At 39.5% G+C, this 27,737-nt stretch overlaps 1 protein-coding gene across 5 annotated transcripts; it reads right to left on the bottom strand.

The window, feature by feature from the left end:
- Positions 1 to 1,808: 1,808 nt before the first annotated feature.
- On the bottom strand, positions 1,809 to 26,874 carry arhgef25b (Rho guanine nucleotide exchange factor 25b). Of its 5 annotated transcripts, XM_087840729.1 has the most exons (17): positions 26,745 to 26,801; positions 25,632 to 25,737; positions 13,633 to 13,955; positions 13,424 to 13,528; positions 9,211 to 9,332; positions 8,771 to 8,837; positions 8,529 to 8,632; positions 8,251 to 8,320; positions 7,593 to 7,682; positions 7,406 to 7,498; positions 6,685 to 6,735; positions 6,511 to 6,588; positions 6,217 to 6,408; positions 5,963 to 6,143; positions 5,667 to 5,872; positions 5,429 to 5,569; positions 1,809 to 3,804 (listed from the first exon to the last, which is right to left on the bottom strand). In XM_087840729.1, exons 1-17 carry the CDS (start codon positions 26,799 to 26,801, stop codon positions 3,703 to 3,705), a joined length of 2,088 nt encoding a protein of 695 aa, XP_087696855.1. In that variant the 3' UTR covers positions 1,809 to 3,702. The 5 variants fall into 5 exon arrangements, with proteins under 5 accessions (XP_087696855.1, XP_087696854.1, XP_087696853.1 ...); XM_087840728.1 differs by having other exon boundaries at positions 6,217 to 6,588; positions 26,745 to 26,874; XM_087840727.1 differs by lacking the exons at positions 25,632 to 25,737; positions 26,745 to 26,801 and adding an exon at positions 22,876 to 23,252.
- Positions 26,875 to 27,737: the final 863 nt, after the last annotated feature.

Genomic DNA, 27,737 nt, shown 5'->3' on the forward strand with positions numbered 1-27,737 from the left:
TCATATTGCTCGTGCCAGGTTGTGCCCTGTCTTTCTTTCAAAACAGCTTTAATTATTTGTGGCAAAGATTCAACAAGTTGTTAGAAACATTCCTCAGAGATTTTGGTCCACATCAGCGTCACACAGTTGCTGCAGATTTGTCTGCTGCACATCCATGATGAGAATCTGCCGTTCCACCACATCCCGAGTCTGGTCTATTAGATTGAGAGCTGGTGACTGTGGAGGCCATGTGAGTACAGGGAACTCATTGTCATGCTCAAGAAACCAGTCTGAGATCATTTGAGCTTTGTGACGTTGTGCATTATCATCAAAAGACCAGTTCGATGTGGTGATAAAGGGTTGGACATGGTCTGCAAGAGTACTCGGATAGGCTGTGGCATTTAAACAATTCTCTGTTGGTATTTAGGGACCCAATCTGTGCCAAGAAAATATCCTCTACACCCTCACACCATCAACAGCAGACTAAACTGTTTATACAAGGCAGCATGGATCTGTGCTTTACTGCTTACCACCAGATTTTGATAGCAAAAGTTCAATTTAACCCTCGGTTTCCTGTTCTTAGTTGACAGGAGTGATCCTCTGTGTGGTATTCTGCTGCCGTTGCCCAGCTGCTTCAAGGTTCTGCTTCTTCACACCTTGGTTGTAACAAGTGGTTATTTAAGTTACTATCAGCTCAACGCAGTCTGGTCAGTTTCACCCAGAGAAACTGCATAATGGATGTTCCCTTAAAATGCCTCCAAGCACAAAAATAAAAAACAAAAACCTTCGTATTAATTACAAGGTTTCGTCTTCATTTTCAGTAGGAATATTAAGATGTTAAACGAGCAGACAAACATGTAAAAGATGAGGCAGTGTGAGTCTGTGCAGTGCAAATGAACAATTAGACCACTGTTGTGTGTCACGTAGTCAGATGACTGAAGGACAAATGGCCTCTGTGTGATGCAGAAATTTCAGGCAGTCTTTTGCTTGGAGTACTGAAATTTTTTATGTTCAGAAGTGTAGAGCAGGTGCCAGCAGCGCGAGTTTATGCCTTTTCATGATTTTGCTTACTGTATAAAAATTCGGTTTATATGTATGTGTATAAACCCAGCTGCAATTTTTAATATAAAAATATAATAATTAATTAGTTAGACCATATAATTAATCATAATATAAAATATTTGACTTGTAAACTGGTAAATTAAAGAGCTCACATTGTGGCTCAGTCTTTAATTCATAATGATGAGCATTTCCCTCCACTAGAGGGTGCTAAGCACCATCGGGTTCCCTGCTTTGTAGACCAGAGATCAGATTGTGTGCAGCTTCGATGTTTCGTTTGGATTTTCTTTTTAAATAATCTTATAAAAACAAGACAAAACAACCTGATTTTTACACATTTGGGAACATCAATCTTCTGGATAGCGACCAAAGGCATCCATTAAGTTATACACTGCACATTATAATGAGGCTAGGAAGGGGTCCTCTGGCCTGTATTAGGAAAACTAATTCATGGAAAAGACAATAAATGACAGGAAATAGCTGCTGACTTACACTCTGACTGATCGATTGCAGACTGTTGGTTTAAGATGGAAATAATTCATATTTCCCAGCAACTATGCTTTAATGGGTTATTTATATTTAAAATAGACGGGAAACATGGAAGGATAAATGAACTGACCTATCAGCCTTGAGACCTCATAGGCACAAGGGCCGAAGCAAATATCAAGAACAAGTTACTCAATGGGACCAAATAACAAGAGACACACAACAGTCAGGAGATGCTAAAAGAAACACATGAAGTGAAAAACTAAAAATGATGATAACAAATATCTGAACAACTTCTTTAATTCCACGAGTGTATCAGGACAGCACGAGATTCACCGATATGATCCAACACAAAATTATTTACATTCAAGACGACAATGACAAATGAGCACCTCGGTTTTATCTGTGTTCCCTTTTTCCTCTCTCTGCTTGGTTATGACACGTGCTTTGTGTAAGTCCACAAATATGTTTAGTTCAGATAAGACTGACAATGGCAGGGTTAAAACAGGCCATCAGACAGAAAGCACAGCTATTCGCTAATCTCCAGGGACTGCAGGGATACACATAACTCGTGTGGATTGAGATCCTGGACTATAACTGGGATTTACAGTCACTTGGCAATTTCATGGATACAGTTATTTGAGGAGGGATTTAAGATCTCAGTTCTCTGTGGGAATAAAGTGGAATTGGTCCCCTGTGAAAATATTACGCATTATACAAAGATCCATCAAAGAATTTTCAAAGGAAACAGGAAGAAATTAATACATAAACACCGTGAAGCACAGTCTCTGTGGTGACACAGATATATACACTTCATGTATATATATATATATATATATATATATATATATATGCCTGCATTTACACCAATCAGCCAAAACATTAAAATAACCTGCTTAGTGAAAAGATCTCTTTGGAGAAAGGGTGTCAAACATAAGGCCCGGGGGCCAGAATCTTCCTGACACAGACACCAATCTGGTCTACTGGAAAATGTGAAAGAGGGCGTAGTCTCGACTTTTAACTCTATTTTGGTATATTTAACAGCTTTTTCTGCTGATAAGGACCGCCCTCCTGGGCATTCATGCTACACTAAAGCATTAACAATTAGAAAAAAAACTGAATTTTTGTTTGCCCCCATTTTTGTTTACTCTTAAATATCTACTCTTAAAACATTTCTTGTTTGTTTGTTTTATAATGGGTCCACATTAAAAACAATAATAATAAAATAATTTTAAAAAAATGTGAATTAACAACAATGTTCTGTTTTATAATTACAGGACAGTCAAGGAAATGAGATACCAGAACTTTTTCTGTAATTTTACACATTTATTTCTTACAATTTAACCCCAAAGTCATCCTGATAAAATTAGTTCATGTCTTATGGCAACATTTTTTTTTTTAAATCAAGCCAAAAAACTGAGACAAAATTTTGAAATTGCACTTTTTTCTTATATTAAGATATCACAGGCATTAAATGTGTAGATACGCCTAACCCACTTGAAATCAAAGTGGGCTGTATGTGCCCCCTCAATGTAAAATGAATTTGGCATCCCAGCTTTGGAGGCATGGATGCAGGTTCACTGAGTCTGTGGCAAACTTTGTGTTCTGTGGAATGGAGGGTGGAGCTTGGACGGGGCTTTCTCGTGCCTTCGTGCAGATCCTCAGTCAGAATGGGTAAAGTTTGGAGGCCAAGTCAACATATTTTACTTTACGTCCATACATACGTCCAGTTTTTGCAGTGCGTATTGTGCACTGTCCAGTTGGAAGAGGCTGCTGCCCTCAAGGAGTGCCTTCGCTAATAAGGTGGAAGAAACATTATTTAGATGGTCTCTGAATATCAGCGTAACATCCAGATGAATGGCAGCACCTAAGGCTTCACAGCAGATTTTTGCATTGCAAGAGATGATCGGAATTGTTCATCTTGTTTTTAATGTTATAGCTGATTGGTAATGTATATGCAGATGCACTCAAATGAATACAGTCACACCAACATAACTTCACTAGAATAGTCCCCACATCATAAGCCTAAAGGAAATATGAGACAATATGTGAAAACAGAGACACGCAGACTTGGACAGCTTGTGTACATGAGTGGAACAAAGTGTCCTGGCAGTCAGACCTAGTCGAGGTACTCCAGCTCCAGAAGGGTAAACTGAGTTCATGTGACACTGCAGCGCATTATTGCTCGCTCTCCTTGAGCTGATCCAAGTTATTTAGTTGATGCACTGAATAAGTCCCAGCGTCCTTAAATGTGATCGTCTGGAAACTGGCGGGCACACCCTGAGAGGAAATAGGCAATTTTTACACTGGCATTTGAAGTGAAGACACACTGCAGATTTTCAAAGGCTTCCTGTTAATCAGGTGATTGATTCTGGCATCAGTGTAATTCAGTACATTTGCAAAATAAGACTGAAAAGGCAAACTTTAAAAATAACACGGAGATAAAAGAATTGTGCTGTTAAGGCTGTAATATTAGCATTTGCAGAATAAAGTGATTTGTTTTCACCACTTGAGGTAAATTTGAGGTAATTTAAACAAAAATTGTTAAATTATTTATTACAGTATGCACAACAAAAACTATAAACATACATTTTAAAAATAGAAACTTTAATCAATTAAAGTAATACTAGAAGTAAATAAGGCTATGCTTGCATAATAAAAAGCCAGGAAACCCTGCTCAAGTAGAACTCAAAGTAAGCAAGAATAAATAGGGGTTTTTTAGTCATTAGGTAAATCATATGTGAAAAGGTCACCGATTATGAAGGCCCTGTCACCTCTATTTTTTTAGCCTGGATCTAGTAGAATAGGGCTGCAAAAGTTACGTGCAATTACTTAATCAGTAATGAAAAATGAACCGGTACTCAGTGACTTTCTTTACATAAATGTAATTAAGAAGCTGTTGCATAAAAATGGCATGTAGTCAGGAATCATGCATGACATGTGTGACAAAGGCTGTGTGAAAAGGTAGATAGGAAACTTTTCTTTTCTTGTGCATTTAAAGCACAATAGAAACACAGCTGATCCAAAACACAAAGAGCAAGCCAAGAGGACAAGAACAACTTTGTGGAATCAGGCCAGATCAGCACGTCTAATAAGTATTGTGATCAAACTGCTTCCTCCTCTTGGTGGAAGTCTGAATGAATGAGATAAAAGAGCAGGTCAACGGGTTTTCCATAAACTGGCTGCAGGTTAGGTCAACCAGGTTTGTAAATCCATGCAGTAACAACAACAGGATATTTTCACAAAGGCATACAGAGAGTCATTTCCCATCACCATCAATGATCGCCACAACAAACAGCCTCAGTCCACGCACACAGACGAGCTCCACAGAGCTGATCTACATCACTTTATTTTATTTAGAAATGCTGACTGCATTGAATTATATCACATTCTGCAACCAACTGCAACTAGTGTTGACTAAATGGCTGCCCAGAGCTTGATGGTTGTGTACATTCACGATCCCTTTGATGACAGGGCAATTGTCCAGACGACCTGATTGGAGGAAATCTTTCTGCAAACAGTTGCAGTCTGACTTGGACTGACTGCAATCACTCTTAGAGATATTGTTGAAATTTTGCAAAAAAAAACCCTGCTAATTTATAAATACAGACAGATTTGTGACATTTTGCCATCAGTCTGAATGAGTCTTTGACCAATGACCACAGCTCAAAGGGACCCGACTCAATTGGCTGCCTGCAAATGTAATCGTTAAATGTGAATTTCTACCTATACAGATAGTTTAGGTTCAAATAGACACTTTAAATGTTCACTGATGACACCAGTGCATAACTATAGACCGTAAACAACTTTTACCGTATTTTCTTTCAGGGAGAATAAATTATCAGCATGGCAGATGCCTCATCTTTTAAATAACTGAGGTCAGTCAGCTTTGTGTATAATTTACCTGCAGGCTGTGATAGCTGCAGGGAGCCAGGCCATTGGATGTGCCACAGTCACGTCTCACCTCTGAGCACAGACTGAGCTGCATGGGGGAGGAAAGTGAGGGGTGAGCTGCACAAAGTGTTACCACGCAAGGGTTAGACACCTTAAAGAGACAAAGAAGTCAAAGTTAAATTGTGAGAAAAATACAGATGCATGTTTGTGCATAAATATGATGGTGAGCACTGCTGTTTCACACGCACCGTTTGCGATGCCGGGCTGTGCTGGGATGAATGCATAGAGGGCAAGGAGGTGTTATAAGACAGCAAGCAGGGCTGCTGACGCCTGTCCACGGATGCTGAGGAGTGAGGCCACAGGCCAGATGCTGGTGTAGACGGAGACTTCGTGTTCCTGCCCAGGCTGTTTGACTTACTTTCCCTCCGTTGGTATTCTATCGGAGATTGAAGAGCTGCAGCAGACAGGAAGATATGTTGCATTATTCAGACAGACCAAACTCTTAAATCAACAGTCGTATAGAAGAAAGACTGAGCTCCGGTACCATTAAGGAAGTTCCTCTGAGTCTCTAATATCTGGACCACATCACTGTGCCAAGCCTGCTGTATATCCGGAGATGATGCCTGCATGATGAAGCGCGTCACACTGCTGTCAGTGCCTCGGGAAGTCAGGACCAGAAAGCATGGATCTTCTTCAGAGTGCTCCTCCACACCAAGGCAGCTTACCTGCAAAACACAACATGCTCATTTTGAACATTAACAAAAGCACTCAACACTCAGCACTCAAATATAATCTCACCTTGATGCTGTTTTTAAAGGTGTACCCCGGCAAAGGGAAACCCTTTTTCTTATCAATTGGCTCACTGAAGATGACCAGCTGCTCAAACAGGAAGACCCGCCTCTCCCTCGCTTTGGACAGGAAGCCACTTTCCTGCTCGCTGACGGAGAAGGTATCCTGCTGGAGCAGCTTCCCCTGAGCCGTGATTTTCCCCTGAGCAGTACATATATCATATACCATTGTCAAAGAACACAAGTCATCCCGGATATGCGTCTTATTTTTTAAGAACACATTAAAAAACGGCTGGGATCTTACCTCAAAACCTTGGAGCCTTCCCACATTCATCATATCATTACATCGTTTTGGCACAAAACACATAACCTCCACTGCTCTCTGAGTCAGATGGATAGCAGTGAAAACATAATTTTAGTGTGCGATTGAAATGATAAAGCATTTTATTGGAGTTTCCATTTCATAATGAGCTCGTACCTGCAGCTTCTCCACATCCTTCCCAGCTTTGCTGTAATACTTCAAGAAGTCCTGAAGGTGCCAGTCAATAAGAGATTTATTTTAATTTTCATAAAATAAACTGAAACAACTTGAATAGAAAAATGTAACATAAAGTAAGGAAATAAGGACTTATAATGGTTCAGTATAATAAAAACCTCCTTGTGACTAGGATCAAAATCAGTGGCTGAATTGAATTTTTCATATTTGGCAACTGGTTGCAAAAAACTGGGTGACAGCTGTTTGCAACCAGTTGCCGAACCTTTTGCATTCACTTTGCACAGGTCACCTGGACCTGTGCAAAGTGAATGCACAGGTCTCAAAATAATCTTAATCTCCCTCTGCAACCACTCTCAGACAGATTGGAGAAGGTTTTTAAATAGCTGCCCTCTAATTTATAAAAGCAAATGGATTTTCAATAAGTTGCAATCAGCATGAGCCTGAGTAAAACTCGTTCGCAAGACATCTTTCTGCAATAGAGAACTTGCCTCAACTGGTTACCTGCTAGTTGTATGCAAGGTTGCTGAGCACCTACTCACAATTTTCAGTTGTGAATGTTTTAATTTAAGTAAATTAACCCATTTACTATTTAATATTTTGATCATTTTGATGTTTCCTGAATCAAACAAATGACAGATTATTTTAATATTAACATGTAGCAGGTGCCATGCAAGTGAATAGGTCATCTTTTTAAGTAGCAAACCTTCAGCAGTAGCTGATACTTCATGATCCTCTGAACAGGTTTGATAAGCAGGTCATTGAGCTGCAGCCTGTGACCGAGCTGTTGTCTGAGGTCCTGTCAGAAGACAAAGATGGAAAGAAATGTGAAAAACAAGGTTTTTTTAGGCTGAAAAAGTCATCTCTGGGGACAGAGACCGTTGGACTCTTACCTCAAAGTATGTCTCGATGTATTCAGAGACAATGTGCTCGGACTTGGGTTTGTTCTGACAGTAAACCACATACATGTGAAGACGCCGCTCCTGGAAGTGGAAGAGGAATAATGGAAATTATTACAAATAAGTGTGGAGCAATGGGCAGGGTAAGAATTACACCTTAGTGTCCAAATCTGAATTAGACATGATGCAGTAACCTAAAGAAATAAAGATGTTTGGTCCGAAAATCAAATCAAAACTATGAGTTTATTCTGTTATATTCTTGCTGTAGCACAGCAATACGGATGCTCGACTGTAAAGTGCCAATAATCGTTTTCCACACCCTTCCAGTTTCTCCACATTTTGATGTTTTACATCAAAACACAAAATTTAGAGTAAAAACAACAAAAAAAACTTTTAATAGAGCTCAGAGAGGTGTAGATTCAGCTCCTTTTTACAAACCGCAGGGTCTCAGTGGAAGCGTCTTCGACACTAATTGCTGCCTGTTATTTACCAGCTGCACCTGCAGTCAGCTGATCTACAAAAAGAAAACACACCTGCACAGCAGCAGGCCGAGGCATTACACCACTGGGGGCTGTGATGACTAAATGTTCAGCCAAATGTTCAGACTGAGGAAAAAAAAGGACACTAGTCTCTCACTGATCTTTAGGCTCACATGTTTGATGAAGAGCCGGGCCAGGCTGTCTGGATCACCCACACATTTCTCCAGCTCTCCCAGGAAATAACTGTGTGACACGAAGCACAGAAGGTCAGGCAAAAGCAGCCAACCAGCCAAACACGCACACACGTACTCAGAGGCAGGAAACAAACAGCAGCAGGGGGTATGACACATGCTCAACAGTTATGAAACATGAGAAGTTTGGGGGGGAAACTTGTTAAACATAAGAGATGTTCATATTCAGAGGAACTCAGGGGGGAGACATTCTGACTCACTCCTTATGCCAGTCATAGATCTGGTGGATATTTCCAAACACAATCCTGTCCTTTCCTCTCAAGTCCTCAGGAACGCCCTGATTACCCATGGTGGCCATGTAACCCTGTATAAACACAAACATGTATCGAAGTTGCTTATTTCTATACGGGAAATAAACTCCTTTGCTTTTGGTACAAATTAAGGAATGTCAGGTGTTTCTTATATAAATACTAATAAGTAGATCATTTGAGGTGAGGCATACCTGCACTATAAGTCCAAGATCTTCAACATATAGCCTTTCTGTCTCTATCAGCTCTGTTAGCACGTATCTGAAAGACAAACATTAAAAAACAGGACTACTGTATTAGAAGCATTTGCAAGTTTTGAGAGTTCAACGAGATGCTTGAGGATGATCTCAGGGCTCTGTGCGAAATATCAATCACAGTTAGTCACAGTTCTCTCAGCATAAAGGCATGAAACAAGGGCAAACACATAGCCTTTATCTATAAAAGGGAAAAATGATAAAAGAGCAGGGGGATCATTCCACAATTTGGGGGAAATAATTGAAATTGGACGATTGCCCGTGATTTTCAGAGGGGTTTTTGGGACTGCCAGGAGCAGCTGGTCCATGGACCTCAGCAATCCTGAAGGGATAAAGAAGTTAAAGAAGTTACAGTCATTGGTATAATGCTTTAGACTTACATGCTCTTCTCTAAAGCAATGTTTCTCTCTTCTTCACTGTCCACTGTACCAGAACACTGGCTGGTTGAGTCATCGGTTACAGTACAGCTGTCCTCCCGTTGCAGAGTGTTGATGCTTTGACTCTAAAACACAAAAGGAAAACATTACATCTTTTGGCATTTCTGTAACGTACAGTATTACATTCAATCAGAGAGGTCAGTTGGTTAAAGTGCTTTGAATGACTGTGAAATAAAGAGTAGAAAAGTAACTCTAGGTACTTTTATTCAAGTAGTATTGTAGATACAGCAGTATTTTAATCTGCATGCTAGTTAAAAATTCTGGATACTTCTTCCCCCACTGCAGCACAGTGCTGTAGAGCAATCCATCCACACACACTAAAATCATTAGGCTTCATGTACGGCACATCCAGTCAGTAATCGCCGCGGGAAACACATCAGTGGGGCAATTTTGAGTAACCTGAGAATAATAAGCACATTTTCTGTGCTGCTGAGGAGAGTGTTGGGCAGACAGCAAGGTTAATAATGAGCAGTTTGTCAAGTCATATACTGTAACTGAGAGCCTGCTAACTGAAAAATGCACAGAAAGCTGTTAAGTAACAACATCACTCTTCACCTAAAAGCACTGTAATCAAATGTGAATTTAACTGGAATCCTAATTTTTATCTTTTGCCTCGGTGAACAAGAGCCTATTGCAGAATCAGAACATGTTGTCAAGTAGATCAAATGTACATTTTATATTTGGAGAATGATTCAAATGTGTGGAGCTCAACTGGTTTGCAGGGATGCTCTGTTCTGCAATGACTTGCTGTTGTGCTGTCAGATAACTGGTGATGCTCTGAGATCAGGGAGCAGCTCAGCAGCTTCTCCAGCAAACAGTTTAATTTTCTAATTTATTCAAATTACTGAAAGAAAAAGCAGCAAGTACAAGTAGCACATGTACAAAGCGCTACTACTTTAGACAATGTATTACACAACATCCCAACTTTCCATACTATCCTGGCCTGATTCACCTGACAGTGTCCAGACTTTTTGCGTGCAAACAAATTTATGAAGCTGCTCATACATGCTGGTGATTAGTGGTTGTTACTAGTCTCTGCGCCAGGCTAACTGCCTTTTGGATGTTTGTTATACTGACCATACAAACCATGTATCCAATATATTTTCCAAACTATTAAACTACTCTTTTAAAGGGACAGTAAGACTGTTTATAGTAACCCAGGCAGCAGCAGAGTAAACAGTTAATAACTGAAAATAAATATGAAGCTACAGGTATCTAAGCAAGGACATTTTTCTGCAGGGCCATGAGTCAAAAAAGGCTAAAAGTGAGAGCAATCATTTATTAAGAAAAACAATGTGCTTTATGAGTTAAATGATTATTTTAATCATTTAAAAATTCCTTTTATCACCTTTGCAAAGCTTACAAAACTTTACTCTGTCATCTTTGGAGAAGTGTCCAACATCCACAGACCTCTTTCTCACCTTGCCTTTGAGGCTCTTCTTCTAATTTTGGCATGCACTCAGCCCTCAACCCTAACCCTGTTAAAGGCTGTTTTCTTTACTTAATTACTTCCAGATGCGATCAACGAAAGCCCACAGGATTCAATCTACTCCACTCCCTCTCAAAGATTACTCAGTACAGTGTAGGGTTTCTGAGAAATATTGTCGGTGCTTTTATATATTTATTTGTGTGTGAGCATGCACATGAAAAATGCAGCAAAATTGAGTCATAATGCACAAAGGTCAGGTGGTGTATATGAATAGGAGTGCTTTTATATGGGCAGGATGTAGATGGAGACATGTGCAGTGTAAGTGTAATTATGCTTTAAGTTATTCATTATCTGCTACCAGCTCTGCATTACATTATCAGAAGATTTAATAACAAGAGACACTCCATGGAAGATCTGTGGGAAAGTGCAGAGGACTTTACTGTTTTTTGTGTTTTTAAAATATATTCTTAACCAACAAATTGCCCAATTAATTGTTTAATTCACAAATCAAACAGTTGCCTTAAAATCTGTCTAATAAAATGTTTTTTATGGCCCAGAAGAGGCAGTGGAGTTTCTATTGATTTGATTTTGCATGATAGAGCTTTAAACTGAATCCATCCATGGCAAGGCAGATTGTGTTCACAGACAATGTTTACTGGAAGTGTTCCTGACCCATGCAGTAATTTCCATGACAGAATCATGTCTATCTTTCATATAGTACACACAATACTGATTTGTCCCGTGACCCTTTGATGATATTATGGACTGTAGACGATGACATATTTTATCTCTTTACAATAAGTCTTTACAATTTTACATTGAGGAACATTATTCTGAAATTGTTCCACACTTTTTTACAAATTGGTGACCCACTGCGTCTTTAAGATGCTCTTTTTATACCCAGCTATGTTACAGGTCTGTTAATGCTTAATCTAGGTAGTTTTTTTGGTTTGCTTGTTTTTTTCTTTTGATTGTCAAATTGCAGTCAGAGAGTCAAAATACTTCAATTAGTAACATACACAGAGGGAAAAAAAATGTATAATAAACGAAGGGCTCTTGGAGTGTGCATATGAGTGTGTGTTTCTCAAGAATCTTTCATCTGGTCTTCCTAACACTTGGCAGGTGTACTCCTGTTGTTCAGTTCGCATATTCTGGCTAAAAGCTATTTTCTGTTAGGCTTTCTCAACAGTCTGACACACAGCCTGAGAGCAGGAAAGCGAGGCACATGCGGAGTCTCTAACAGAGGAGAACCATTACTTTAAGAACTTACATTTTAATCAGGGAGCTAACATAAGATAAATCTGAATGATAGTCTATAGAGCTATGTCTAGCCCCCCACTACAGACTGGTGGCATGTCAAGGGTGTATTCCAGCTTTTAATTGAATTTCAATTCAACTTTTATATAGTGCCAAATCACAACAACAGTTGCTTCAAGGCGTTGCATATTGTAAGGTAAACACCCTACAGCAATACAAAGAAATAAGAGAAAACCCCAACAATCATATGACCCCCTATGAGCAAGCACTTTGGCGACAGTGGGAAGGAAAAACTCCCTTTTAACAGGAAGAAACCTCCGGCAGAACCAGGCTGAGAAAGGGGCAGCCATCTGATGCAAATGGCTGGCGTGAGTAAATGATGATAGGACAAAGACATGCTGTGGAAAAGAGCCAGAGATTAATAATAACAAAAAAAAAAAATAGATGAAGAGAGGTGTATAAACATAGTGAGTGAAAAAGGTGACTGAAGAAGACTCAATGCATCCTGGGAATCCCCCAGCAGCCTAGACCTATTGCAGCGTAACTAAGGAAGGATTCAGGGTCACCAGATCCAGCCCTAACTATATACTTTATTAAAAAATTTTAAATCACCAAATATTGGTTGGAATACAAAGCTCTTCATGCACACATGTATGTCTGTGGGTGAATTCAATTATACCTCTAATGTAGTCATCATTTAATGTGTTCTGTTGTGGATCAATGTTCAGTCCTTAACTGCCCACAAGTGACACAGATCATTTAGATGACGATGATGGGCTGATAACTCATGGAATAATAAATGAATTAGTATTGTCATGTTTTGGCATTCCTGCTGTGCTTACTGTGTGAGTTATTTCCTGTTTTATTTTGTTATCCTTGGTTACGACCTCTCAGTTGTACTTCCAACCTTTGTTCTGTTTTTTTCTGGACAACCTGCATTCAATTAGTCAGTTAGTCCCCTGAGAATATATGCCATCAGCTGTCCACGTTTTACTTACCAGACTGACTTGTCTGGATAATAGTCAAGCTTTTGTGCGCATGTTTGTTCCTAGATTTCTCAGTGTATCACTTTTGGGATTTTTTCCTTTTTTCTGCCCATTTCAGGATTTTTTTTCTTGGATTTTGAGTTTTCCCTGTGTCTTGTGTGTCCTATGTTTGGGTCTTGCTTCTTCTGAGAACCATCATAACTACCCTTTCAAGTATTTATTGCACAAATACACAACAAAATTGTTAGTTGTTTTTTTCTTCATGTGCATCAATGTACCAGGTTGTATTCACAGCATGCAAAAGAAACATTTACTGCCTGTGTCTGATATGGATGAATTTTAAATGTGTGCTTCTAGCAGAGTTACTTTTATGACTTCTATGAGACCTATTTATGGTGTTTAACTGCTGAGATAGAAAGAGGCTTTGAATCAGTTGCATTTATGGGTGTGTAAATGTAAGACAGGTTAGGCGTAACATCATTACTAGACTCTGTGCGTCTCTGCCTTGCAGGAGGTCCGATAAGTAGCTCGGAGAAGCTGGATGTAAAGGAGAATGAGCTGCTGGATTCAACAGGCCATCTTTCCACTCCTGGCAACAAAAATAAACTGTAATTAGGAATAAACATATCATTATACTAATATAGCATATCTCAGAACGTAAATGAAGTTCATATGTCTGTCTTAAATACTCACTGTGTCTCCAGAGGTGAGGATGGTGTAGTTATTGTGCACTTCCATAGGCCTTTGCTGAGTTTCAGTGTGGGAAAGGATCAACATTGGTTGCCTCCCATCTGACCCAAACATCTGCTTCTCGCCTTTCCCCGCTCCACTTCTGGCATCAGAGCTCAGCTTGCGGACGGGATTGGTAAGCCATTTCTTCAGAGTGGTGACAGGGTGCCGTGAGCCTCCAGACGAAGAGTGCGAGCAGGGACTAGAGCCGCCTGAGGCTTGGTGAGGCACAGAGCCCACTGAGGGAGTGATACTGCCATCACTGCCTGCCACAGAGTACGACTCTGCTGCAAAAAGAGCAAAAAAGAAGGGGGGGGAAGAGAACAGGAATAAAGTCCAGGAGCTAATTGCAGGGTATATCCTCATAGGTCAAATGTTGCAGACAGAATTCTGCACAAAAATGTTCAATTTCCTGTCTTTAGCCCACACTGTAACTTCAGTAGCTGCAGCTACTGTACCTACGGGCACTAAATCATTTTAAATCCCAGAGCTGGTCTGTTCTCACAAGAAAAGACTAAATAAATTCAACTGCAAATGTTATAGTAAAAGTTGACTTGCGTGCATTTGTTGTGCAAATTCACAGGAAAATGTAGTTAAAGCAATACTTTTGTAAAATAATAATATTTTTTTAAAAAGATCTCTCCTATTTTAACATTCTTTTACTCAACACTAAATAATTGGATTTATTTTGTTATGCATTAAAGAAAATACAAACCCAGCACCAAAAACCAGTTGGAGCACTGTGTAAAATGTCAAATAAAAGTAAGCTGCCAAACCATGGATACTATCAGAAGCTTTTGATGGTCTTGCTCTCTTCTGTTTCATGTTTTCCAAGCAGAATTTCAAATTTTGATTTGTCTGACCACAGAACAGTTTCCACCTTGTAGCCTCAGGCAATTTTAAGCGAAAAGCCAGCGATGTTCCTGGATCATATTCACACGTGACGTCTTCTTTGCATCACAGAGCTTTAATCTGCATTTGTGGATGGCACAGTGATTTGTGGAAGTGTTCCTGAGCCCGTGCAGTGATTTCCATGACAGAATCATGCCTGTTTTTAAAGTGTTGCTGCCCAAGAACAAAATACACAACATCCAATACTGATTTTCTGCCTTGTCTCTTGCACACAAAGATTTCTCCAAACCCTCTGAATCTTTTAATGATATTACGTACTGTAGATGATGAGCTATTCAAAGCCTTCACAGTTTACATTGAGGAGCATTATTTTGAAATTGTTCATCAATTTGTAGATGCAGTTTTTTGCAGATTGGTGAACCTCTGCCCATCTTTACTTCCGAGGAACTCTGCCTCTCTAAGATGCTCTTGTTACACCCAGTCCCAAAACTGATCTGTTGCCAGTTGTTGTGAGCTATTTGAGGACCACTAACTTTTCCAGCCTTTTGTTGCTCCTGTCCGAACTTCTTTAAGATGCGCTGCTTCCATCAAATTTGAAAAAAATGTTTTATTGTGAATAAAATATCCACTTATGAGATTTACAAATGATTGCATTTTTTTCTTCAAATTTGTGGAATTGGGGTTGTAGTTGTGTAGTAGTATTCACATCATTTAGTTAAAAAAGTAGGTATAAAAAGTTAAAGTTGGCATTATGAAGCAAATTAACCTGTTTATATATCGTGTTATATTATTTATTGTTAGTTAAATATTTTTAAGGAAGACTAATGTTTTAGCTTGTCATTGTAGAGCATTTTCTTTAAAAAAACAAACAAAAAAAAGTGGCTAGTGGCTCACTAGAGAGTAAAAGCAAGATGCCAGTATGTCATCAGTTTAATATGCTTACCACAGTTAAATGCAGGATACAGCATCTTCCTCTGAAATGTGCAACTATGTCAGAACTCTTCTGGTAAATATAGCTAGTGACCCCCGGATATATATCATGTTCATAGGATCAAACCTTTCTGATAACACAAATTAAAGCATTTTAAAATAGTCACAACTGAGATCATCATGTTTGCACTGAATGTTCTCAGTCAGCAGCTCAGCCTGGACCAGTACCAGAGATGACACCGTTTAACACCACAGCTGGATCTTGTTTCCAGCTTTAAGTCTCTCCACTGTGGAAACTGGTATCGAATCGTGAACCACACGGTTTTAATCAAGAGCTGCAACCTTAAAATTTCACTCTGTTTTGCTGATCGCAGCAAAATGAAATCTTTCAGGAGCCCCATTTTGTCATTTTGGACTCTTCCCAGAAGCCACTCTTCCCTGTCAGCACATTTATGTAAGCTGTAATCATAATAACAAGCTTTCTAGAAGCCAGTGGAAAACTGGGTCAGCGATTTGCCAAAACTGCCTGATGCAGCCATTAAACAAGACACCATACTGACAATAAAATACTAAATCATGTGGGATTTTTTTTTCCTGTTCCATTTTAACTCCTTTTATTTTAAAAAGACTGGAAAAAAAACTGTTCCCTGTGTACAAAAGCAGACAAATATTAAACGCACTATTCATGATATTTGCACGATTAGTGATACCGACTGATGCTTTCAGCCGGCATGAAGATATCCTACAAAACAAAACAATACATTTAATGGAGGCTGCATTCAAGTAAGATTATATACTAAAACAATTGTCTGCTGCTTTATTCATGCAGTGAATAACACGAGCCGATTTCTGTAACGGGATGATTTAGACAGAGGGGAGGTGTTTGTGTCTGTTTAGAGTTTGGGATTGCTGACACGTTCAGAGATGAACTTGTCAACAGCTTGCTTATATTCTAAATGAACATGCTGACCAAAAATAATGGAAGAGTCTGGAAATGTAAATCGTGAAATAACGGTGAATCCAAAACAAGATGAATTTAGAGGATAAAGGACACAGAAAATAGATGCATTAGAAGGTGAGAACAAGAAGTAAAACAGCTAGAAGACATTATCCAGTACTAACGATTAGGTTTATAACGTTCTTCTCTTTATGTTAAAAACAAACAAACAAACTGTGGAACAGCAGTAAGCAAGCAAGGTTCAAATCTGACTGACGCTTGCATATTTTCACTGTGCCTTCATGGGTTGGATGCTTTTCTGTGTCCCTTTCTCATCAGTACTGTCACAAATGTCAACCCTGTCTGGGTGTACCATGCATGTTGCCCACTGTCAGCTGGAAACTACTAAGATGACAAGTTATGATAATGAATGCATATATTAGTTCTCTGGACCACAACAGAGTCACATCACTGGTAAGTGCTACAGCCAAAATCACGCACAGTATAAAATGATGTTTTTTTCAGTTAATTTTTTATATTTTCAAAGCAGATGTTTCAATCAGTTAAGTGACTGCAGCATCTTTATCAGCATCTCAACAACTATGTGATCCAAATAAGTACAGAACAAATTCAAACGAGTCACTACAAACAACCCCGAGCAGAGACTGCCATCTGGGCTCCCTTTTTTTAAAATTAAAAAAAAAAACAACTATCAAGGTTAGGTCATTCATGAATGCTGTCAACCACCCCAACATCTGTTAAAATGAGGTATGTACAAATCACTCCTCATTTTTCTGCAAATACACTAACATTTACCCTGAAATGACTCTTAGTAGTCATAGTGGCTTCTCTGACATCCAGATCAGCGCTGAGCTGAGCAACTCAGCCGGTCATGTTTGTTTGAAATTGTTATGTAAGGTGTCATTTTCCAACAGAGCAACAGCTGGACCATCATCAGGACTTAAGGGAGTGTTGGAAGTGCATGCAAGGATGCATGCTGCTAATGCATCCACACATTCAAACATTACAGACATAAGATTTTTATTTTAAATACATAGTTTTATATTCTGCAACCCTGTTGATTTAAACTGCAACATTAGCAACTATTTTCAGGTGGTTTCACAACACAAATGCTCAACGACATACAGATCCATGGATAGATTAGAGTTTGGAAGAGGATAATTTTCTCTGCATCCATGCCCAGATGGAAGGAGATGACAGTAAATGAGACCAAAACATTAAGAAGGGGTCACTCACTCCAACAGTAATCCTTTCTGGTGCACTGATCTCTGTACTACAGTATGGAGTTTGATATGTGAGGGCAGAAACTGACTCACTGAACTGGAGTAGACCATCTGGGTAGTTGTGGATTATTTCTAAAGCTTCAAGTGAGTCAGCAAACCTTACCCCAGTTGGAATCACATCCAGAGTCATTCATAGTCAGTTATCAAGGAAAATGAGGCCTCTTGACCTTTTTTGAGCATTTAACTTGCTACTTTGATATTTTTTCCACTTTAAAGAAGTGTAGGTCCTCCCATTCTCTAGTTTTATAGTTAGTCTCCTGACCAGTGTCAGCACTGACCACATTTCCTTGATGTGTGCACAGAAAGAATAACTGAATAACTTTTGTAACTGAGTGTTCAAATAACTCAATTAAATATTTTGAAGTAGTACCACATCTGGCTCACAGTGAGTGACAGCAATCGGTACGTATTATCTAATTCTAATTTTCTAATGCTTTAAAAGTTATGTTAAACATTTTGCAACATAACTGAATGCTTACAGTTAAAGTTACAGTTTACATCATAAAGTATTATCCATCCAGGAAATTAAATTGATTGTATAATTTGATAGAAAATCTCTCTTAATAATCAGATGCCAACATGCGGTTTCATTTACTTCATTTATTTCAGTGTTTTCATCTCATTAAGCGTCATGTGAGGGAGCTGATTATTCATCTGTGGGTCACATTATCTTCCTGCTGATGGAAGAAATGATGATCACTGCAGTCTCAGTTTATACTTCTTCTGTCATTAAAAATACAAATCAAGCAAGGTGTATGTTTTCTGTGTACACCCACAGAAGTATATATCCAGTGCAATACACACACAGAGGAATATGTCTGTTTATATGCCAATGAGTGTTTTTACTCCTTAACCACAAAGAGGACTTATCATGTAGGCATGAAGTTATAATTATTCCAGTAAAATGGATTTAAACAGGCTCTGATCAAGACCTACCTGTGCATAAAATACACACCTGTTTAGACATGAGCCGCAACTTAAAGTCCTGTTTATTTAATGGCATATCATAAAGACCTCATAGTACCATATTATACAAACTGATCACTTTGCTCTCAGACTGCTGGTTTACTTGTGGTTCCTAGAGTTTCTAAAAGTTGATGGGAGCCGGAGCCTTCAGCGATCAGGGCCCTCTCCTGTGGAACAAGCTCCCAGTTTGGATTCAGGAAACAGACATCCAGGAAACAGGATCAGGTGACCATAGGCCATCCTTTAGTTATCCTGCTCTTATAGGCTCAGACTGCTGCAGGTCCTCTTAGCACTTCTTCTCCACTCACCATTTTTCCCTCCCTATGTGTTAATACACCACTGCAGCGAGTCACTACATGCATTTTTTCCCCCACAAGGTTTGTTTTGTCCTGTCTGCCTCTGCTCTCTCTCTGTTGTTCTCTTTCCTGTCACCCCTCCAACCGACCACAGCAAACAGCTGCCCCTCCCTGAGTCTGCCAGAAGTCTCTTAAAAGGGAGATGTTCCTTCCCACTGTCACTTGCTCATAAAGGGTGGTCTGATTGTTGGTAACACTGTAGGGTCTTTGCCTTACAGTAAAAAGCACCTCATGGATTGCTACAAAAATAAACTGGAATTGAACTGAATGTTGAATTACATTAATTTTACATGAGTGTAAATGAATTCTGTGTGGGAAGTTCACTACAATATCAAACCATGAAAGATCCACAGTGGAACAAAACAGTGTGTCAACAGCACATACACAACTTCCTGCATAAAGTCTTACAGCAAGATATTAACTTATTTTACACATGAAGTACAGTAAGTGATGATTTAAGACACAGACTATGGGTTCTCCTCAGTGCTTGCATTACCTAAGAATAAAAAATAACTTTGAACTAATCCGCTTTTACTCATACTGGTTACTTACACACACTGTTCCTGCTAACGTCTATTGCTAAATACACGAGCTACTCAGTGATCAGTTTCTCCTGCTGCTGCTGTGCTAAAATACCCTCACAGCCTACGCCATCTTGCCTCATTGTAGGTAAGGTTAAGGACAGAGCTTAGAGTGAAAAGATAAAAAGTAAGCATCACATTGACCACTGAGCACATGCCAGAAGCACACATTATTGTTTGCATCGTGTAGCTAATGGTTCCCAACAAACACTGATGTAGAAATAGATCACAACCGTGTTTCCTGTTCCATAATTTTAGGGCATTGTTTGTGTAAAATATGCACTATAAATAAAACTGCTTTGTCTTCGAGAAAACTGAATCCTTCCCTTGCTGCAGGTACAACCCTGTTTAACTTCATGCTGTGATGTAAATCTGGTTAAAATCAGACATTTAGTTCAGCAGGAAACATACCATTACCCAAAAAGTGTAAGATGGCTAAGTGAGTGTGTAAACTCCTGTATATGGAGGTGATCTGTGAAACTAGACACTTTCATGCTTGTTACTCATCGGGTTTACTTCTACACATGCTGGCAAGGATGATGTCACACACACTGGCTAATTGGCTATTAATCAAGGCGGTTTCTGCACCACAGTGAAAGAATGTCTGGTGACACATCGAAAACTGTAGATTTCCAAGCAAGTTACCCAAAAATACTTTAACTGGAAGTGTTTCTCTGTCTTTATAAATAGCACTTGGACATTGTGCCAAATGAAATGAGCAATCAGTGAGTAGGATCAGAGTGAAGGAGAAGAAGGAGGTCTTGTAAAACAAAGGAGAAATCTCCATACCAAACAAGATAAACACTATAAAATGAGAAGAAGAAAAAAGAAATACTGAATAAATAAAAGGCATGAGCAAAAAGATGTTAAAAAGCAGTTAGTGTTTTAGTGTCATCTATGACTGATCCACAAATAGAAAACAGATATTTTTAGAAATGTCTGGGGGTGGGGGGTGGGGGGGAATCACATCACTAAGAAGATGAGTATCCCAAAGGAAACCAGGAGGTGAGAAAGCGAGGCAACGCAACACTGCTTTCATTTTCACATTTTACATGCCTGTTTGCAGGGTCTGCCACAGCAGCACAGCTCAGTGCGGAGAGCTGCCCTGTAATCACTTCCTGAAACAACTGGAACAACAGAGGATTTAAGGGTTGCAGTTGTGGGACATGGCTCTGTGTCTATGCATGTGCCTTTGTGTGTGCATGTCTTAATATGTGTGTATTTACAGCCGCATTAGCTATGAGGCAGTGTCACGGTATTAGGGAAATGATTTTTTCTACATAGAACAGCACTCAAAAATGCATCCAACATGAGAAACAACCAGATGAGAATTTTTACTAACATAATGCTTTTAGTATTTAAAGTTTGTGGCACACAAAACCAAAAGTGAAAAAATCTTTTCTAGCCATGGCTATGGACATATCCATCTAATCTCAGTAAACTAAACCTTAATCAAACAAATAAGGAAACCCAGTGTTTTGGATGGATGTACCATCCAGTTGTTCAGTGTGCAAGGTTAATGTTGCAAATGTTCCAATGATGCAAAGGGCCATATTTTAACACAAACCACAATGCTTTCTTAAATCTAACTAAGTCACCTTCATCCCCAAATCAAACCATGGACTAGTAAATGACATAGTGGGGGTATTCTGAGAACATGGCCCTGATCCAGGAGCTCACACCTCACACCACAGCAAGACTGGGCCCAGCAGACGTCATTTACTAATAGTGCACTCGGACAATATTTAAGACAAAGTTTAGACAGCTGTTATTAGTAGCAGTAGTAATCGTAGTAGTTATAGTGGTAGTAGTTTTAAAGACTTCCTAAATATACTAGGACAGCCAGACCTTGATCATTTGTTCATACGCATGGTCACAGTATGAAAAACTGGATAAGATATGCCCTGAGATCCTCGAGCATCTCGATGTATCTGCTGAAATAGTGCCAATGGTTAGCAGACTGAAGAGGTGGTCCCCCTTTATAAGCGAGGGTACTGCAGAGTATGTTCCAGCTTCAGGGGATCACAGTCCTCAGCCTACATAGGAAGGTTTTTACCATGTTACTGGATAGAGGAGTCTGTTAACTGAACCTTTGAGTCAGAATGTTTAAAGTTTACATGTATGGTGTGGATTTGTAGAAGGCATATCTCTGTGCTATTTGGTCCATGAATAACTGTTGTCCGAGCTTGGTCCAGATTCCCAGGATTAAGACTAGCTCCTTTCCTCAGAGATTCTGTTCATAATTTGTATGGACATGACATTTTAGGGGCAAAGGGTTTACCCTATGGTCATGTTAGCTTCACTGACCAATGACCTCCAGCTCACACTGGGGTGTATGTACTGTCTGTGTGAAGAGGCTGGGATGGGAATTAGGACTTCCAAGACAGAGGGCATGGTTCTCAGTTAGAATGAGTTGCTACCCCCAGTGGAGGAGTTAAAGTATCTTGTGGTCACAAGTGAGGGAATCGTTGTGGTGAAGAGACAGCTGAGTGTGAAGTGAAAGCTGCTTATTAACTGATTGATCTACAGTCCTACCCTGACCTTTGGATAACAAACTGTTGGTAGTCACCAAAAGAATAAGACGGTGGATACAAGCAGCAGAAATGAGTATCCTTCAAAGAGCATCTGGGCTCTTCCAAGGTCAGGAGATAGCTTAGGAACTCAATCATTCTGGAGGAGCTCAGCTCAATCAAAATGAGCCAGTTAAGGTGGTTTGGGCATCTGGCTAGGGTGCCTCCTAGGGAGATGTTTCAGGTTCCACCCCAGGGTGGACCCAGGACACGCTAACGAGATTATGTCTCTCAACTGATTTTGGAATGTCTCAGTATCCCAAAAGCAGGTAACATTCAGATCATTTTTTTTGAAAAACATTTTTCTTGGCAGTTTACCTCCATCCATAGGATTAACACATTAGTGTTCATATAAATCTTCTAACAGGTGAAGTCGAGGGAAGAGATTTTTGGTTGAAAAGTCTGCATAACTTTTCACCTGAAACTTTCCTGTTTCCTGTTTTCCCGTACAATGAAATGGAAAATATTAAAAATTACCCGAAACCGAACAGATGAAAGATACATGCAAATAATGAAAAGATTAAAAATCAAAAGTAAAAGAGGAAGGATAGATGGTCTTTATTATATTGTATAACTGAATAAAAGCTCTTACTTTGCAGTGAAACTACAGAGTCTGAATGCATCTCCTCATATTACAAAATATGAACACTGCAACATCTTGCAGACACCGCAACAACAGATGAATAAACCTGCAGTAAAACTTCTACGTACCTCTGGCTTTGACAAAGCAGCAGCCACATTCGCTGAGTAGTTTTCTAAACAGGTGCTGACACCCACACCCTCGGTGATGGTGACTCCCTCTCATGGTGATGCACTTCTGCCGGTCCATTCAACACCATCAGAAATAGGCATAGTGCTGAGCACACACGCACACACAGAAGCACATGCACACATGCACACACACTATTTCTGTGGTAATCCCCGCAGGAGAGAGGAAAAGTGTACACAGAGCTTCACAGCCATATTCCAAATTCGAGCAACAACACCTGATGGGGAAAAAAACTCCACCACTATCCCATGATTTGATGGCAAATCGCAGGAAAACCAGAGAGGCTGTTGAGGGCTTCGGCTTACGAGCCTCTCTGCGCTGGGAGATAGTGGGCAAAGATTAGAGGGACCAAAAGTAAGTGAGGGAGCGACAGAGGGGCAGGGAAGGGGAAGGGGAGGGGCCCTGATGAGGGAGGGATGGTAGCTGCGATGCTGCTGCACCAGCATCTGTTTTCCAGTCCCTCCTCTCATCCTCTCCCCTCCCCTCCTGATCCACTCTCGCTTCACACCTCCTTCATCAGCTTCTATTATCAGTGTTTGCTCTCTGCTTACCATTAGCAGGCATGAATAACAACGAGCAAGAACTTTTCCACTGAACAGGCAAACAGTCATTTTCATTAGGCAATGCCTGCCTGTTGACTGTTCCACGTTTGGTCTGGGCTGGGTTAGCAAGAAAGAAAGTACACTATAAATCATGTTTTTCAAAGGAAGAAGTCTTTATTTGAATAATTGTGATGTTGACAACTATTTGCTACAAATTTGTTACAAATTAATCTCAGGTGTTCCCCACTTCCAGATTAGAGAAACTATTCTACTTCTACTATTCAACAGCACTTGACTCCAAAGGTTGCAGACCGTGGACTCTTAGTTAAAACAAATGTGCAATGCCCGCTGCCCAGTTTCCTTACCACCATGCACTCAGCTAAAGTAATAAAAGCTGAGAACATATTGTGTGCCATCACAACCTACAAAGAGTCAACAAGCTGCAGATATGGAAACACATCAACGACCCACATTTGTGTATTTCAGGAGTAGAGGGGAAAAAGTGAGAAAGTGTGAAAAGAAATACCGCATGCAGTCATAATTTTGTTTAAAGTCTATAAAATAAAAGCACCCCCAGTTACTCAAATGGGCCCGCACTCTCAGCTTAATCTACGATTTATGTTTTCAAAACTTTTAACTAAACCATTCTCTCAAATCAGTATGACAGCCTACTCTTCCCCGCTCACCACCCGTCGATACCAAAGCACTGCTGTGGAAAAGCCTACATGTGGAAATATCCTGCACACAGCCCACCGAGGTAGCTAGATGGAGGCAGACCGATTTAATCTCAAAGCCAAGATTAAGTATTCTTGACGAGATGATCTTACGAGCACAGCTGTCCGTGCTCGCAGCGGTGACTCAAGAAGATTTACGGGTAAACTCGTATGATCCCAAATGTGGACAAAGTCAATGAAGAAGGGGGAGAAAAAAGGAATAGAAGAATTTGATACAGCTTCATTTTTTTTTACTATATGCAAACTGCACAGTTTCACACACACATGCAAACCAACATTCACACATGACCAGTGCAAATGATGACATCTCAGTCCACAGAGGGGGAAATTACGGCTGCAAAAATGTCAAAATGCTCTTGTTCTGCCGGCCGTCGAGTTAAGCTTTTAAAAACTCTGCTGAGACGATGATCCCTCTGAGCTGAACTGCACTGATCCCGCCACAATTTAGGATTACAGTCCGTGCCTGCATGTGTATGTCAGCTTGCGCATGCCTAATCAGTCAATAACTAATCACCAGAATAACATAATGTGGGGTTGCATTCGGTGTTTATTTTGGTGTGTCATATCTAACTCTTGTGCATGCGTTGCTTTTCTGCCAAACAGCTCCCCACTATGGGTGATGTAAGAGTTGCACCCAGCAGCAAACAGAGGCTGTGTGCAAATCACTCCCTACTCACTTTATAGCAAGTATTGACTATATAGAGATTTTATAGCACTTTCACTACACCTGAATTCAAAGTATCCCACAATTCCTCGTTAAATGCCGTGTACAACCAGTGGTCACTCCCCAACCCCTGTATAGTATCATGGATGAAAAATGGCAGACAGATGAGAGGAAAGAGAGGAGCACATGACACTACTAACTTTGTGTATTAATTTTGGAAAAAATATGTTCTGTGTTTAATACAATGCTGTGTGTCAGTATTTATGTCATTATTTAACCTTTTTTCTTTTGCCACCTTCTGACTATGTAACAGCAATGGTGCATTTAATGGTGCAGAGAAAATTATTCATAGAACTCAGTAAATATGGAGCAGGGAGTCATGCATGAGTGAATGATTATCACTGGTCCAAACCGTGAACCTATCTTAAGCCAAAACAAGTTGTATTTGGTGCCGAAATCTAACCAGCAAGTAAACTTTAAAGTAAAAAGCAAGTGAAGGTGAAATGAACCAGTCAGTAAAAACTAAGTAAAACATGCTGCAACCTGCTTTCCTGGCTGATAAACTCTGAGTTACTCCAGACTCTGCAGCACTTTAAAAGAGGACCATTATCACTAGGTGTACAGTAATGATGCAGGTGGTGGATTGTGAAACAACAGTGCAGGATAGCATGTGTTTAATATGGAAAACTAGTGAGATTTGTCAACCAGGTGGCATGACATCCTGGGATACGAATCGATGCATACACTCACTGCGGTACCTTTGCAACCTGCGGTCTCATGTGACTTCCCGGCCCACGTCACCCGAGTCCTGATGTCCCGGCTATGACCATGCAACAACATTTTCTCCCTGCTGGTGTCTGAAATCTTATACATGGAAAAGACAAGCGAGTGATCAGTGAAGGGAATTGGATTTGTGTTTTAATACATATATATATATATATATGATAGATTAGGGGGGTAGGTAGATCCTAACAGACAGAGCTAATTATACCAGGCTAACACTCTGTTTCACCTCTCCTCCACCCCCTGTCTCTCTTATTTTTGCTTCAGTTTAAGTGGGTTCTTATCTTATCTGTGGAATTTCTCTTAAAGAACAAAAACAATCAGGAGAGTGGATAGTATCACAGCCTGGGGGTCAATGATGTTCACTCAAGTTAAGCCAGGGTAATTGAATCTTAATAGTCAGCTTCTAGCCTACAAAACAAAAATGCAGAATGCAACTAGATTTGCTGATCACCACCCCAACAAGTCTTACCGCATGACATGTGAGAAAGATCTGCAGCTTATCTCATTTGAATTGATTTTTTTAAGGAAACCACACTGCTCTGCATGTTGTTGTCTTTGCATTTATGAGAAATTCGAACATATGGCCATAAAAACAGCAAGAAGCACGTGTCTGCATGTTGGCTAAATGACTAAGGCTCAGGATTTGGTTTTCCATAACAGATGACAAATTAAATTAAACTGAAATGAGCCCTATTTTAGGGCAAAATAGTAATAATAATTTTAAAAATAATGTTAATCTGTTTGCACTCATATTAACAAGAATGGAATCACTTTTAATGGATTTTGGAAGAAATTACATTTATGTGATTCTTTGCATAAGAAATCTAAAGACTACATGGCAAAGAGAACAAGATGTGAAAACAAAAAATATATAATTTGAATCAAATAATAGTTGCACAGTTTTTGAAAAATCACTTATTTTCCTGTATTCAGATGTCTTCTTGTGTTATGTAATTCAACATCCATTATACTGGATAATATTTGACACAAATTAATACCTAATTAAACATTTGTTCAAAAATATGCTGAAATATACATAAGATTTTATATGAGACCATTTTCTTTTATGTCACACAGGTACTCACTTTATCAAGCTTGTATTCCAGAAGTTCTTCATTCCTCCCTTTTGCCAAAGTCTTCATTTTTCTTCCTCTTGAGCTTCTCCTATCATTGCATCATCTTTCTTCACTTGGTGCTGTACTCTTTCCCCTCATTAAATCATCCGTGCGCCAAGTTTTGGACTTTAATCAAAGGTAGAAAACAAGTTAAGCTTAGGCTTCAGAGAAACATCCGACTCATCCTGCCTGACAAAAAGACAAAAGCAGACAGCTTAAACTTTGCAGCAGTTCTCCTGCGGGCAGATGAGGACAGCTGGTCAATTTCAGTGGGATTTCTCCTTAGGCCGCTCTGGATTAGAGAAGATCAAGCCATCCAGACAGGTCCTGCCATGTCCAGCAGATTCCTTGGGCTAATTTCAGACTGTTACTGCATTCCCAGAACAAAAAAAATACTCCGAATAGTTTATTAATTATTATTATTATTATTATTATTATTATTATTATGATAAAGAAACACAGACTTACTGCCTTTTCTTTTAAACCAGATTTGATTTAACACTTTTACTCCAGTTTGTGCTCTGAGGTAATTCCTGGAATGTAAACAATCCACAGATTTAAATCATGCCAATGAAGTTTGTATATCCCACACACTTCTACAACAGATGTAGGATGTCATCACTTTCACTCTGCTGTGACCAACCAAAAAGACTGAGTGTGAGTCCCTATCCTGAGGTACATTTGAGAAATACCATCCCTGAACTGCAGCTGTTTGGGAATTTCTTTGTTTTGGAGTCTGTCCCATCTATTCCGAGCACACTGGTCATGTCTAATGGGATTTGACTTTCTGCTAGTTAGTCTTAACAACTTAATTAGATTCCTTGGATTAAAGCAGCTTACTGTTAACATTTTATACTCGTAAATGAATTAAAGATGTCCACCAATACAAATAATCTTGAAGACTGAAAAAAAGTTTATATGGTAGAAGCTACTTATTTCCAGATTTTTATAAGGTGGTCAAAA

Source organism: Neolamprologus brichardi, chromosome 5 (assembly GCF_056152115.1).
Source record: "Neolamprologus brichardi isolate AB-2024 chromosome 5, ASM5615211v1, whole genome shotgun sequence".
Taxonomy (NCBI): domain Eukaryota; kingdom Metazoa; phylum Chordata; class Actinopteri; order Cichliformes; family Cichlidae; genus Neolamprologus; species Neolamprologus brichardi.